We start from the raw sequence: 15,010 nt of genomic DNA, 5'->3' as shown, positions 1-15,010 counted from the left end.
GAATGTTTATGTAGGAAATGTGTTTTATGCCCACTGTTGGAAAAGATTAATGGAGCATAAAAATAATTTACTGGCCAGATAGCTATAATAGCATGCAAGTCTGGCTTCAATTAGCGACGTTAACAATCCTAGAAAGTAGCCTGTGTTTTAAAGTTTAGGAGAAAATATAAAAATGTGCAAGGAGGTGTGTGTTTAAAGGAGAAAGAAGACACTGATTTCTAAGTGTGTTTTATAAGGTTTATATATCAAGTTGTTTTTCTCTTTTAAAGTAAATCTAGCTCATTATTTTTTTCAGTAAATTGTAGGGGTTAGGAACTATTGCTGTTCTAAAAAATGAAATAAGAATGTTGGCAAATACAATTTTTGTAACCCCAGATGAATAAAATCGAAGCTTCTGACACAGCTCCTGAGATGACCAACCAGGATTGTTGTGTGTGTGTTTTTAAATACCAAGATTATTTTCTTTGAACCTAGAAAGAGTCATAAGAAAACATCTTTCAAATGAATATATGTATGGAAGAAATAATTACCCAATAGATGACACCATATTGTCAGTATAATCTCTTTTTATTTGTTTTTTTAATAGTTTAAAAAATATTTTTATTGATTTCAGAGAGAGGAAGGGAGAATAGAGAGACACATCAATGATGATGAGAGAGAATCATTGATCAGTGGCCTCCTGCAGGCCCCCTCCTGAGGATGGAGCCCACTACCCAGCATGTGCCCTGACCAAGAATCAAACCCTGACCTCCTGGTTCATGGGTCAGTGCTCAACCACTGAGCCACATCAGCCAGACAGTATAATCTCTTTTTAAGGTGGAGGTCGGGATTGGGGGTAGGGAGCTATCCCTTAATTTTATGGATATATTAATTCTAGTATGGACTTTTATTAAAGTATTAGAGGCCTGGTGCACGAAATTTGTGCATGGGGATGGGTGTCCCTAAGCCCAGCCTGCACCCTCTCCAATCTGGGACATCCCTCTCACAATCTAGGACTGCTGGCTCCCAAATGCTCATCTGCTTGCCTTCCTGATTGCCCCTAACCGTTTCTGCTTGCCAGCCTGAACACTCCCTAACCACTCCCCTGACAGCCTGATTGATGCCTAACTGCTTTCCTGCCAGCCTGTTTGCCCCTTACTGCTCTCCCCTGCAAGCCTAGGTCCCCCCCAACTGCCCTTCCCTACAAGCCCGGTTGCCCCCAACTTCCTTCCTTTGCTGGCCTGGTCACCCCTAACTGCCCTCCCCTGCTGGCCATCTTGTGGTGGCCATCTTGTGTGTTGGAGTGATGGTCAATTTGCATATTACTCTTTTATTAGATAGGATTATTTTTTTCCTCATCTTAAGAGTAAGATAAAGATATTGTCTTGGAGCAGTTTGTGCAAATGCCGATAAGTCTTTATTTGCTGGGGAATTACCCAGCAAAAAGGTTCCAGTGGCCTCATAAGTCATTCTGTACTGTTGTTATAGATGTCCACATCACCTGCCCTGACCACAGGCAGCTCTCAGAAGAGCCTTAGCGAAGTGACTGAGATTATGTTTGTGAGTCCCAAAGTTTGATTTTATGCCACTGGTTTTTGTTTAATCCTTTCTAAATGCAGTCCTTTCTAAATGGCCTAAAGTGAATTGTGTAATTATACACACAGAGTTATCCCAATAACTTTCCTGTCAGCTTTTGTGTTAATTCAGTAGACACATTTCTAATGAATGCTACATTCTCGAGTGTTTTTCCATACTTTGGGAATAAAGCAATTTAGTCCTGGCTCCTACGGAGCTCACAGCCCACTCGGGAGACAATATGCTAAGCAGGCTATCAAATAAACATGTCAAGTATGTCAGATGGAAGTAGATATGTGGAAGAAAATAACAGAATAAGGGGAATAAAGAATGTCTAAGGTAGAGAATTGGGGTACTGACCCCCCCCCCCCAAAAAAAAAAATCAGCTTTTTCATGGCATTTAGAGGTTCTTTGCACTAAAATTATTCAGTCCCCTCTCTTTGGTGTTATATTTATAATGACAATATACAACTCTCAGTGGTTGCTTTACTGATCTAGCTTTATTCCCCGCTCCAGCCCTTCTCCCACCCCCAAACCAGGATCGGGGGTTTTACAGCCTTCATGAGCAGAAGCCAGACTCCTTCCCATCTCTTTCCCTCTGCTCATGCAGTTTCTTCCTGGGATGTTCTGCCTTCCTATTCTATTAACCTAATGGTACTCATCACTTAATACATTGCTCAAGCTCTATTTGACTTCTCTCTTTTTTCTTTCTGAATTCCCATAAGCTCTAGAGCCACAAACTCTATTCCTAATTATACAGCTGTGTACAGTCTTTTTTAAAATTAGTTTTATGTGTAATAGTCTTCTCGTCTAGTTATGATGGAATCTATAGAACCATCAGGGACTTACCCTTGAACTACACCCCACAGGTCTTCTTGAAATGCTAGGAGGCAACATGGGTACCCACATAATGTGGATGAAATATTCATTCCAGCTGCAGCTTCGTAAATGTAAATCTACTCACCAGATTTCTTTTTACCTTTTCTTTTGCTTTCCAGAGTTAAAATATATTTTATTTAATAAGCGGATGGAGTTATCATTCAGTGATTTATAAGGAGAACTTGAATATCATTTGTTTTCTGCATCGAGTGAGAGGACAAAATACTCAAAAATAATAAATAAGTTAAATATCGAGATATGTGTTTTATTGCTTCAGATGTATTACTTTCATAAAATCATAAAAGGAGTGTGATAGCTGAGTTTATTTTTTGTTGAGGGCTATAGCAATAGAAGCAAATGGATCTGAATTTAAATCTAACATAAATCTAAAAAAAAAAAAATCTAACATAAATCTCATAGTGAGAACACAAGATACCGCTCTTATTATGTTTTCCCATCCCATCTCCTAACAAGGGAGGTAATAGTTGGATTAATGGGTCATGAAGACTATGTAACTAAGTACAGGAAATTGGTCTGTAAAAACCTTGAGTTTCTGAGCTAGTTTTGGGGCTCCTTGTGGAGCCCCCCCTTCAGGTGACAGACCCATGGGTTTTTGCAGACCCATTTCACCGTGCATGTTTCTCCCATAGAGCATTCCAATAAAGATTGTCTTAAACCGAAATGGCACATAGAGTGAATCAACACTTACCATGGACTTATATGTCCTTATTTCGTTGACCACGATTGAAGATCTTAATTTATGCCTCGTCTCATGCTCATCATTTCAACCCTACAAGCTCTCTTGGCTTTTCTTATACCTTAGGACACACCTTGCTAACGGATGCACAGAATAAATGGAGATACACAGCGCCGATGCTCTCAGACACAGTTCAGTGCTGTGGGGCTGGATGCTGAGATGCTGGGTCTGGGTCCCAGGGAAGGAGCTTGGTGGGACGACTCTTATCTGTTTGGAGTTTGTGCTGCTTCTGAAACAGCTCATTGCAAAACCAACACTGAATGCTACTTTTGCGAAAATCCTCTTCAGATTTATTTTTGTTAGCAAAATAGGTGCTACTAATGTAGGTCTTTTGCAAAAGAGAAGTGGCATGCAGACTTTCAAAAATGGGGACATACCTATATTAGATTTTATGGATGGCTTCTCCTTTTGAAAAGCCTAGAGTTAGATTTAATAAATATTAAGGTCCTTGTGGATGGTACAGCAAGAAATAAGTGACCACTCGTTCAAAGAACCAAGGTCTCTCATCCTTTCTACTTAGAGGATACCAACTAATGATGCTTACGTTCAACAGACTTAAATTCTTTTATTCGAATACCCTTGAAAAGAACTTTGATGAACTGAATACCACTCACTCATTCTTAAATGGACACCCTAAGGTTTTCAGTGTTAGGTTTAATTCAAGTATTTTTGTACAAAGTGTGTAGAAAATATTGAATGCTACATAAAATGGAGATTGACCGCAAATAGGATCAGTATTTCATGTGATTAATAGATTCAACCTCACTGGCCTAAAAATAGCCCCTTTGAAAAGTCCTGAATTCAGAACACAGTTTAGGCCCAGTTACCCTGCTTCTCGTGGTATGGTTAGACTGTATTAGGATACGGATAAGACAGAGGACAAGAAACATTGCGAATTTGATCACCAAGTTATAAATCGTGTTTGGCCTCGCTAAGTCTTTTACACCCCAGAGTAGGTACCATGGTAGATTTGAGATAGCAACATGTGCAAACAGCCACGTTTTAGAAAGGATTCCGTGGGAAAGTTGAGGAACTGGATATTTTATTCCCCAAAGTTGTCTGTGAGTGTTTCTGTCTTAGAAAGTCTTTATTTGAAGTTCGAAGACTGCTGTGATAGATATTTGAACAAGTAGCCAAAACAAACAGATGTGCTGGCCCCTTTGGCTATACATGCAAACAGTAAAGGAAGCCAGCATGCTAAAGGTTGCATGTAACCTGTGGCTTCCATCTCTTTGATGGGAAGAGACATGTTTTTGTACACATCTTCACTGTTGATATAGAAACAATTTCAAATGGAATTAACATAACTAAAAGCTCAGTCCAATGAAGCATAAAATATACTGTACATGTTTGAATTTTGGAAATATCTCAAAAATGTGCCTATAAAAAGTCTCATTTGCTAGTTTAGTGAATTTTAATTTATTTCATTTTATAAAGTTATGAGGATTTGGGCAATTATACCTTAGGATTGTCATTTTAAAATAACATGATCGTTTATAAATGTGTACAGTAACACAAAAAGGAGTGTGTTTTGCGAATAAAATTTTATTTGTTAGAAAATTTCTTTTTACTGTTGTATGTGGTTATTCCAAAGACTTCCCTTCGCTGAGCAACCTTACAAATTCAAGTTTTCCTAAATGTCACACATTTTTCCTAAAACAAAGGCAGCCTCTGATCTCACTCTTTCCACAAACCTTCACGCACTAAGCTATGTGCTAATGATGCGAGATGCTCATTGGCAAAGGGCCACCATACCTTTGTCTAGCACATCATTTGTAAATATAGCAAATTGGCTATTACAATGCCACAGGTATATAAATAACATTTATCAGTCATCACTGTAAAATTGATTCCTTCTTTCCCTTTTCATTATAAAAGGAAACTTTATTTCAGAGTAGAAAGTGCATTGTCTGAACTCATCAACACCCTCTCTATCCCTCCCCTCCCCAATTTGTTGCAGACCAGGATGAAAGAGCAGCTGAGCTCAGCAGAGAGCAGAATGAGAAAACCATCCGGAGCACGCAGACCGCGCTCCGCAATTTCCGCGAGTTCCTCATCTCCAAGTACCCTTCGGAGACAAGAGAGATCTATGTCATCCCTTGCAAGGAGTTGGATGCCTACCTTGCCTCTTTCTTTGTAGATGCCAGGCAGAAGGACGGATCCGAATATGAGCCCAACAGCTTGGCCAACTACCAGTGTGGGCTTGAACGGTATCTAAAAGAGCACAGGTACGGCTACAGCATCACCAGGGACAAGGAATTCAAGCGTTCCCAGGAGGCCCTGAAGCAGAAGCAGATCGAACTCCGCTGCAAAGGAAAGGGAAATAAGCCACACAAGTCCATGAAGCTCACCTTCGCCGATGAGCTCATCCTGCGGAAAAGGGGGCTGCTGAGCCGCTATAACCCCGAGGGTCTGCTCAACCTCGTCTGGCTCAACAACACCAAGGCTTTCGGGCATTGCACAGGCTTCCATGGGTCGACCTTGAAGTGGGGTGACATCCGGCTGCGGGTCACAGAAACGGGGCTGGAATACTTAGAGTGGATGGGTCAGGACACCGGCGGCGACCTGAATGCCAAGACCAAGAGAGGGGGCACGGACTCCCGCGTGTATGCCACCCAGCACGCCCCCCAGACCTGCCCCGTCCAGGACTACAAGGAGTACGCCCAGCGGCGGCCCCCGGCCATGCGCTACGAGGACGCCCCTTTCTACCTGTCCATCAAGCCGGTCGTGAACTTGGCGGCTCTGCATTGGTACAACTGCCAGGCCCTCGGCAAGAACAAGCTGGCCAAGATGGTGAAGACCATGTGTGAGAAGGGCAACATCCCCGGCAGGAAAACCAACTTCAGCGTGTATCAGAGCTGCAGCACCCTGTCCGAGGCCCAGAGCAACCAGCTGGTGCTGATCTGTAACAGTCTGAGCCAGCAGGCCGCCCAGTCCGTGGCCGGGCACTCCAGCAGCAGCAATTTCATCGTCTCGGCCTCCTACGACTCCTCCTCAGACACTGCTTGACCAGGTGGCCTGAGCTAGACCCCGGTGTGGTTACTGGGACCAGAGAAACTGTGACTGTGCACTGCTTCTCCTCCCTTTTCCTCTGCCCTCAGTGTTAACTTTATAAAAATACATAATATATTTTTCTTTTTACAAGTAAGCAAGGGAGATAGTTTAGTATGACTAACATAGTATTTATAGGCTCGAAACAAATGTACCTGTGGGTGATTACATGTTATTACTGTTAACAGAACTTTACAAAACCATAGTGGTTCTCAGGCAACACAAAGTAGAGAAGGAATGAATGTTTTTCAAAAAACTGTCGAAAAGGAAACAGAGTCATCCTAGACGCTTGTGTCCTCAACTCCTGCTTCCGCACCCCCACCCCCACCGCTCATTGTTAGTCTCCTTAATAAATGACTTTATTTTTTTATTTTTCAATATTCTCTATTAATCAGGAGGAGATAACACTAACTTTACTGCTTACACAAAATTGCATTCAGTCAGATGCAGAATATGAAAGTGTTGATAATAAACTCAACATTAAATTATTTATATACTTTTTTTATTTTTATTTTTTGCTTAATTAGAATTTTAGTTTCTGTGCCTCTTTTTTTTGCAGTGTATGAAAACTTAGAAGCTTAGCTAACATTTTTTTCCTTTGGGGGAGCAAGGGGAATAGAAGGAGGGAATAAAGGTGCCATTCATTTTGGAACATATATAATTTTAAAATAATATGCAAAATCTAATATTGCAGCAAAAAAGACTGTTACATGGCTCATTTTTACTGTTATGCTTCAGCCTGGATAGGATCTTTTTGTTCCCTAGGAAATCAGTGTAAATGAAATTTGATGATCAGATTTAGACTCAATTTAAAACGACCGAAGCTTTGACAACGTTCCCAAGTATTATATTGTATATCAAGCATAAGGAGAAGGTAGAGAGTGGGAAAGTCTTACTAAAGATCTAGAAGCCCTAGTTAAGATAACTACAACAACAACAAAAAAAAACAACCCTTATTCTCTTCAAAGCTCAAATCCCTCTTGAATTATTTATTTATAAGCATTAAACTTCACTATTTTTTCCGTAGGGAATTACTGTACTCTGTAGCTGAGATCAAAGGAATATCCACACTCATTTTAGGTACAGATTTAGCTGAATTCAAAGCATTCTTGAAAATGTGCAAAATTTCTTCTACAGTAAATACAAATGCATTTATCTGCAATGTCCTGCAATTATAATAATAACAATTTTGGTTAAACAGTTCTTTGTGGTAGTTTTTCCAAGATCTTTATTTTCAAGTCTTGAAGCCTGTGGTAAATAACTAGGTACTTCAAAAATAAAATCAATTTAAACAGTAAAGTTGAACTAGGTTTCTATCCTATATAATTACTAACATTAAAAAACAAACAAAAAAAAACACATCCAAATCTTAATTGCTTTGTTGGATCTGGAAATGCTATTAGGGAGTATTTGTTCTTTGAGGCAACCTTCTAATTCAGTTAGCTGGGAAGATAGGTGGTATTTTATGCATTAATTTATTGTATGACCAGGACAAATCTCGTTTTGATTTGCTTTGCTGAGCTTTCCCATGGTTAGACAGCTCTTTCCAGCGCTAAGTCACAAGCACGTGAAGGTCCACCCATTCCTCCAAACTGACCTCTCCATGGGCTCAGGAGCGGGAAGTCTGTCATCAACTTCTTTTCCTCCCCAGAGAGGCATCCAAAAACAAGAAGGGCAGATGATGCCTTGCTTTGTTTTTTTGTATTAATAATGCTGATAGGCACCCATTTTAATTAATCCATCATGTGTGCCAGCACTGTGCTAAGTGACTTGTGTGCATCCGTCACACAAGAAATAGTTACTCATTCTATGAAAATTAGGAAATACAGATATGCATTTTATATCTATCTGTATAGTCTGCTAGCCAAAAGTAATCACTGTTAACATTTTTGGTAAATATTTCCTTAGACATTTCAACAGAAGCATATTTATTTGTATGTTTATTATCTTAATCCTTGCAACAGCTTTGAAAGGTAGGTGAGTTTGCTTCATTTTATGTTGCGATCAAGACAAGTCAGTTAGATGATTGCTAAGGAAATGGTACTGTCTGTCACCGGACTCTAGAGTTTTTCCGTTTACCTTTTTTAGTTCCAACTCTTCGTTTCCAGTGACTTGAGTCAGACATGGGGACACAGTGTCTTCCCAGCCTCTACGAGTGCTGAGTTACCTTTCCAGGAGGCATGCTCTGGTCCCTCCTCTTCCGTCCCCTGGTCCCTCCTCTTCCGTTCGTTTTGAACCTCAGGTCTCTTTCTCCCAGTTCCCTTTACAAAACAGTTATTCTATAGCTGGTCCATAAACACAACAGGACAGCCTACTGTAAAATAACTTTTTAAAAAATACGGATATTTTTACATAGGGTGCTCCTCATATTTAAGGAAATGTTTTCTGTAAAGAACAGTTAAAATGTGATTGCACATCTTATTTTTGCATTGACATATTTTTTAAAAATTCTTGATCTGTTTTAGACAGCAAAGTAAGTTTGTCACGAGAAGAAGGGGTGGTCAGGATCCATTGAGAAAACAGAACTAGGAAATTTCAATTTTCTATTTGTGTTGATTGAGGTATTAATATTAAAATCTCTCTCTTGTTTAATCCTATTGTGTTTGCATTTAGGAGAACGCAGTTAAATGGAGAATGTCAGTTGGTTTTTTTTAAATTTATGTTTGCTTTGATAACTGAAACCAAATAGGGATTTTGTGGCAGGTTTAGAAGACTGTTTTCAGAAGAACGGCTTAATAGACATAGAGCCGAAGTAGTATCTTGGCTATAGGGCTGGTCTGAATATGACTCATAGATTCACATCATAATCTGAGTTAAATTATGAAAAATTATCTGCAACTACCTCTACATTTTATGCTTTTGTATAAATAATACTGAGGACATAACACTGCCAGGTGCCATTTTTATTGTTACTGTTACTTAAAAAAAATTATATCCATACTGTGACATTTCAGCCAAAATAGTTTATGTGCTTTAGCAAAAGTGCAGCTATCCAGCAGGTATTCACTACAATAGAGCATGCTGCTTTGCAGGTGATCCCATGGTTCATATAAAGACATTAAAACTTTATTTGCGACGTTTACATTTTAAGGTCAGTGTAATATCATATAAGAAATTTTCCAGTCCCTCTCACATGAGTCTAACAAATATGCCACGCCCACCTGTCAGTTTGGATGACATAGCTGCCTAATTCATTTTTCTATATTCATGTGAGTGATGGGCTATTAAAAACAATAGGTGGTAGCAAGTATTTTTTGTTTGTTTGTTTGTTTTTAATTATAAATCTCAGCAAGGGAGGAACATGGATGTGAGAAAGAAGCATTGATCTGTTGCCTTCTGTACATGCCTGACAGGGGATTGAACCTGCAGCCTGGGTATGTTCCCCAACCAGAAATCAAACTTAAGACCTTTTGATGCCCAAGATGGTGCTCCAACCAACTGAGCCACACTGGTCAGGGCTGTAGCAAATTAACGAGTTCTTAATTATTTTAATGTATTTTTAAATATGTAAGATATATCTGTGCACATTCACTACATGGTGTGATACAGATAGTTACTTATTAAGAAACACACCACTTCCAATCTTCAATTAAGACATCTTCAATTGTGTTGTGTGCTTTTTCTTAATTCATGTTATTCAAACATTGCTTCTCCCCACTAGGATCTGACTGAGATGATACGAATATGTAGCTCTTGTAGAATATGTAGAACCTTAGGATGATTTTAAGAGATCCTTGCCATAGAATATAACCTGGGATGAAGAAATACACTGCTTATGTCATCCTGTTGGTGTATTTCTAACGATAGAAAAACAGAAGAAGAGAGGATATGGTAAATTGCCAACAACTCAGATTTCACTCTTCTAAACAGGGGAAAGAAAGATAATAAACATTTCTTCTTATGGTCCTACCTGTAACTTGACCAATTGAGTCTGCCAAAGCTAAGGAAAAGACCTGGTTATTTTTTAAAAAGGTTGCACTTTAATACATTTAAATTGAGTTCCTATGTAAACCAGGAACTAGTTGAATTACACTCAAGAGTATTGATTAGTCAAAGTACTAAGTTGATCAGAAAATTAATTAGGCCAGAGTATTAGAAACATCTAAATTAATCCAGCCCTCTTCTTTTGCAGAAGCAGGAAACAGCCCTAGAGTCATTAGCAGAAGGCCCAGGTGCACACACCTGGCTGGGATCAGAGCCACAACTGGAACCCAAGGGAACCCAGGCATCCTGACTTCCAGTTCATAAACAGAGTTTAGGGAAGAAAAACAGCCCTATATTTTCGCTAAGTTAAGAAAGGACATCCTTGTTTTCAAAACTAAAGATTTATATTAGAAGCACCTTCAAGCTGCCAGTTTTCAAATAGTCTCTTTTTTTTCCCTGTGTATTTTCACTTTTCATTGTGTAGTACATCTTAATTTTAGCCATTTTTGAAATTTGATGAGATAATCTCTAAATGAAATCACTTACCTTTGTATTTTAATGAACATCTCTTAGCCTATCCCATTTATAATTAGCTTTCATTTATGGAGGGGAAACATGATAATTTTTAGTAACAAGACTTCTATAATGATTATAATCTATAACGATAATAAACTAAAAAGTAACTTTTTTAGAAAAACTTGGTATTCATTTGAATATCCAACTATATAGCATCGATATTACTGATTTGGAAGGCAGTCTTCTACAGTATAGCCTTTTTTAGTCTATGAAAAGTTTTAAAAATCATCTTGAAATTTTGGGACATATCTTCAATCAAAATGATCAAATTTCTACCAACATAATTAGAATGTTTCTGAGGTTAATTTATTTAGAGGTAGGAAGCGGGGGAAATGGGAACTGTGAAAGACACTTCACAGCAGGAAGGTGAAGAAAATACAAAGTATTTGTAAATTCTCATATTAACCTGCTTACTCTTCTAAAAGGAAATTCAAGAATAAATTAAAAAAAACATTTACAAATTTCTATTTTACTAATTATATTTACTAAATCATAGTTGAAGAAAAAACATGAAATTCTGGGATGTTAAAAAAAGTACAATGAAATTTTGTCTTTTGAATGCAGTGTTGAATTTTGCTAGACTTCTAATGTTCTTTGTATTACACTGGAATAAGCATTTTTTTTTTACCATTATACATTCATTTCAAAGAGCTTTGAAAATGTTTGGCATAATTTATTTATTTGTGGTTGGTAGAATTAGGAAGGCATCAGCAATATAGAATCTGAACAGTAATTGTGCATACTGTATTTAAGTGATTTTTATGCCTGTTTACTTTCTGTTACTTCTTATATTTTATAAATCAAATACCTTAGTATACTTCCACTAGAATTAATTTATAATGATTATTTATACTGGATGAAGTAGCAGGTAGGTCATTTTAGTATTAATCTACTCAGAGTAACTTTATCAAACTGAACTTTTATAACTACAGTCCATTATATTACAACTTTTTAAATAGCATTTATAACAAAATAATTTTTGTTTTATAAAAATATTTGTTACAAAAAAAAATTTGCCAAAAACCGTTACAATTTCTATGCATTGTGTAATATTCAGTGCCGTCTTTGTTGAGATTTTGCATGTTGTAGTAGGGTGCTCTTCCACATGTGTGTTTGTGGTGTTTATGTAGAATTGTTAACCATTGCTGCTATCACTTATTGTAGTTAATCTGAAAACCTGTGCTAACAGGCTGTACCAGTCGACATTGTGTGTGTGACTTGTGAACGTACGTATTTAGCTGTTTAATATTTTGAGCCAGCACTTAGGAGCCTCTAACAGAAGGAAATATTGTAGTTGTCAAGTGGTGCCAACTTCAAAATGTTTTGTGTGTGTAACTCCAGGTCAGCTTTTCTTCCACAGTCTCCCCGACTCTTTGAAAGGGAAATGTTTGCAAAAAGAAAGCAAGAATTCTGAACTTTCTCAGTACTCCCCACCCCAACGTAAACCTTTTCTTTCTGATACTTGAGCCTCTTACAGAGAAATCCAATAGAATGACAATTTAGAAATCCAGCAGGTTGACAATATTCTATTGACAATCCTTTAGAATGACAATTTCTCTTGATCTGGATTTTTTTGGTTGAACAATGTAATAACTGAGGTGTGTGCATTATTTTTGTTTGGAGTCATAGCTTATTGTTTGAATTGCATTTAATGAGAATATTTGTTTTTTCAATTTTATTTATAAGTGACTGTGGAAACCTTAGAGTTCCCAAATATTAACTTTTATATTCAGCATTTGCATGGACTTATTTGACATACTTGTTGCCTCACATTCATGCCCACTTGTAGTTGGTTGGTTCCTAATAGTTCCATTTTGTATCAGCGATTCCTTACAAACTGACAGTAAAAAGAAAAATATTTCAAATGGTCTATTTATACTATACTGCTTATCAGAAGTCAAGGAGATATCATTATACTTTTTAAAAAAATATGTTTATACTCTTAAAATGGAAGAAACTGCCAACATTCCTGTCAGTGCATTGTGTCATTCTGTCTGTTCAGTGGCTTGTCGTTATAAGATTCCTTTACCAAAGGGATAATCAATCCCCTGGACTGTGCAGAGGCTTTTTGTATGACTATCAGACGCATGTTGACAGCCAGTGCTGCGTTTGAAAACTTTGCTGCTGAAATGGCTGATTTAAATTCTGAGAATTTAACAACAAATTATTTGCTTAAAGGAAAAGAAAGGTAGGTTGTAATAGTGAGCCTTTTCTCCAGAATATGCTTTCAACATTTGCCCTCCAAGGGAGGTAGTAAAAGCATAAAAGGAAATCTCATCATGCATATTCTAAAGAAGTTCGGCCCTCAAGAAGTTTCTGGATTTCTGCCTTGGGGATGTTCAGGCAGGACCTTTGCTTTTGAATTTCCTTGTATATTTTGGATACCAAAGATCACGGCATGATATATATATCCTGACGATTAACAATAGATAGCAGTGGGCACATTTACTCGAATCCTACTCTTGGATGTATTTACCCCCTTTGGGTTTTCTGTACATTTTGTATGTCTGTCCTGAGGCCCTTATGCCAAGGACAAATTTTAAATCAAATAATACATACATATTTATTAAGTTTCTAATTTATGGGGCTATGTTTCCACATGATTAAACTTTTTTTTTTTTTTTTTTTTTTTTTTTTTTTTTTTTTACTGCTAACATTAGGCATAAATTTGCCCCATGGTGAGCAATAGCTTGTACCTCTTCCATTTATAATCTGAAGATGTAACTAACCCTGTAGGCTGGAACCTGGTGAAAGAATGACTGGAAGCATTTTGGATTCAACAGAATCATTGTAAATGACTCATCTGTTGAAATAAAGAACTTTGGTGGTTTAGTAGAATGGATGCTGTATGCAACTTAAATAAGGTCTTCCATCTTTCTTACAAATTAATAAGAATGATTTTAAGATTCCTTTTACTCTACCACTTAGATGTTAATTGGGATAAAGGTAGACATCAATTTAGTATAATTTAAGTCCAGGCATTTGTTTAGAAATACAGCCACTCAATTAATACTTGGAAATTTTCATGAACCAGTAGATCTATTCTTAGAAGATGTATTTACTTTCCGCCCTATTTTGATAGATTATCATTTTTTATGTATTTTCTGGCCACTTGGCTTTTAACGGATATTACATGAAAAAAAGCACACATGTGCCTATTCACTCTAATATTTAAAAATTATCATCTTAAGCTGCTACAGTTATAATTTGTAAAAGAAAGAAGAGAAAGGTGAATTGAAATGGACAGAAACTTCTGTTAATATGTTAAAATGTGTGACTGTGATAGTCTTGGTTAATATTCGGCCAGTTGGCATTTGTAATATGATAGAACTTTTTTATTAATAAGTGTATACTCTCAGTTTCATTTTTATTTTGCTGGTCACAGATCTTTTACATTAAGATGTTTTCATCTTTATCGACCCACTGTTTTTGCTTCATATTTGTCTGTGTACTTGTGTGCTAAGTAAAATTCTAGTTTTATGTTCCAGTAACTTATTCCATTGTGTGTATAATGTTTGCCTCTAATGTAATAGTGAAATATTCTATTGTTTTCAGTATTTGTCGGTACAGCCTAAACTTATGGAAATAAAAACAATCCAATAAAATCAGCTAATGTCTCTATAATGAGAGCATGTTTTTAATCATAGTATTGTGTCTGTATTTGGGTATGACTAGTCTTTATTAATGTTGTTTTTTTTTTGTTTTTGTTTTTGTTTTTGTTTTTGCAATGCTGGCTGACTTTTGTAGCTATAACCATTTAAAAACAAGTTAAACCAAATTATGAAAAACTGGTCACTATGCATTAGCCTCAGATAGTCAATGCACTATAAGCCAAGCATTCCATGTCAAGTGTTTCTAACCCCTGAGGAGGGAGAAATTGTGGAAGGAGAAGCATTTCCATATGTGAGTGCTTAGAAACAGCCCATGGGGAGGGGAAGACACTTCAAGAAGGCATCTGCAGCTGAATTAACCATATGCTTCCCAGAACCCCAGGCCCCCGAATCCTGTTTTGGAGTAAAAGGTTCTACTCAAACTCACTCTCTTTCTGTGGATCTTTGTCAGCCAACTATGCAAAGTTATACCAAGCTAAGTAGATGTCAGCTTCCAACTTCCTCATCTTTGGGGAAAATCTTTGGTCAGATAGAATTCTGTATATGCTGTTGGTTGCATTTAGCACATTTGACAATGTTCTTTGAACAGAATAGGAATGGTTATTCAAAATTATAACTGCTAACTTCAGATTTCTTGATTATGTCACTAAAATTATTT

At 37.3% G+C, this 15,010-nt stretch overlaps 1 protein-coding gene across 3 annotated transcripts in view; it reads left to right on the top strand.

The window, feature by feature from the left end:
* Positions 1-15,010, top strand: part of KIAA1958 — an 82,951-nt gene that overhangs the window by 48,550 nt on the left and 19,391 nt on the right. Inside the window, exon 3 of one of the 3 annotated variants that reach the window (XM_084899215.1) lies at positions 5,151-5,234. The exons of 1 other annotated variant lie outside the window; for it this stretch is intronic. In XM_084899215.1, the coding sequence (XP_084755341.1) occupies positions 5,151-5,234 (84 nt within the window). Of the gene's footprint in view, positions 1-5,150; positions 14,383-15,010 lie in introns of those variants that run through there. One more of the 3 variants, XM_084899213.1, reaches the window with a different exon arrangement.

The sequence above is a fragment of the Pipistrellus hanaki genome, assembly GCF_964339955.1.
Source record: "Pipistrellus hanaki genome assembly, chromosome: 11".
In the NCBI taxonomy this organism is placed as follows: domain Eukaryota; kingdom Metazoa; phylum Chordata; class Mammalia; order Chiroptera; family Vespertilionidae; genus Pipistrellus; species Pipistrellus hanaki.
This window is presented reverse-complemented; position numbering and strand designations above follow the sequence as displayed.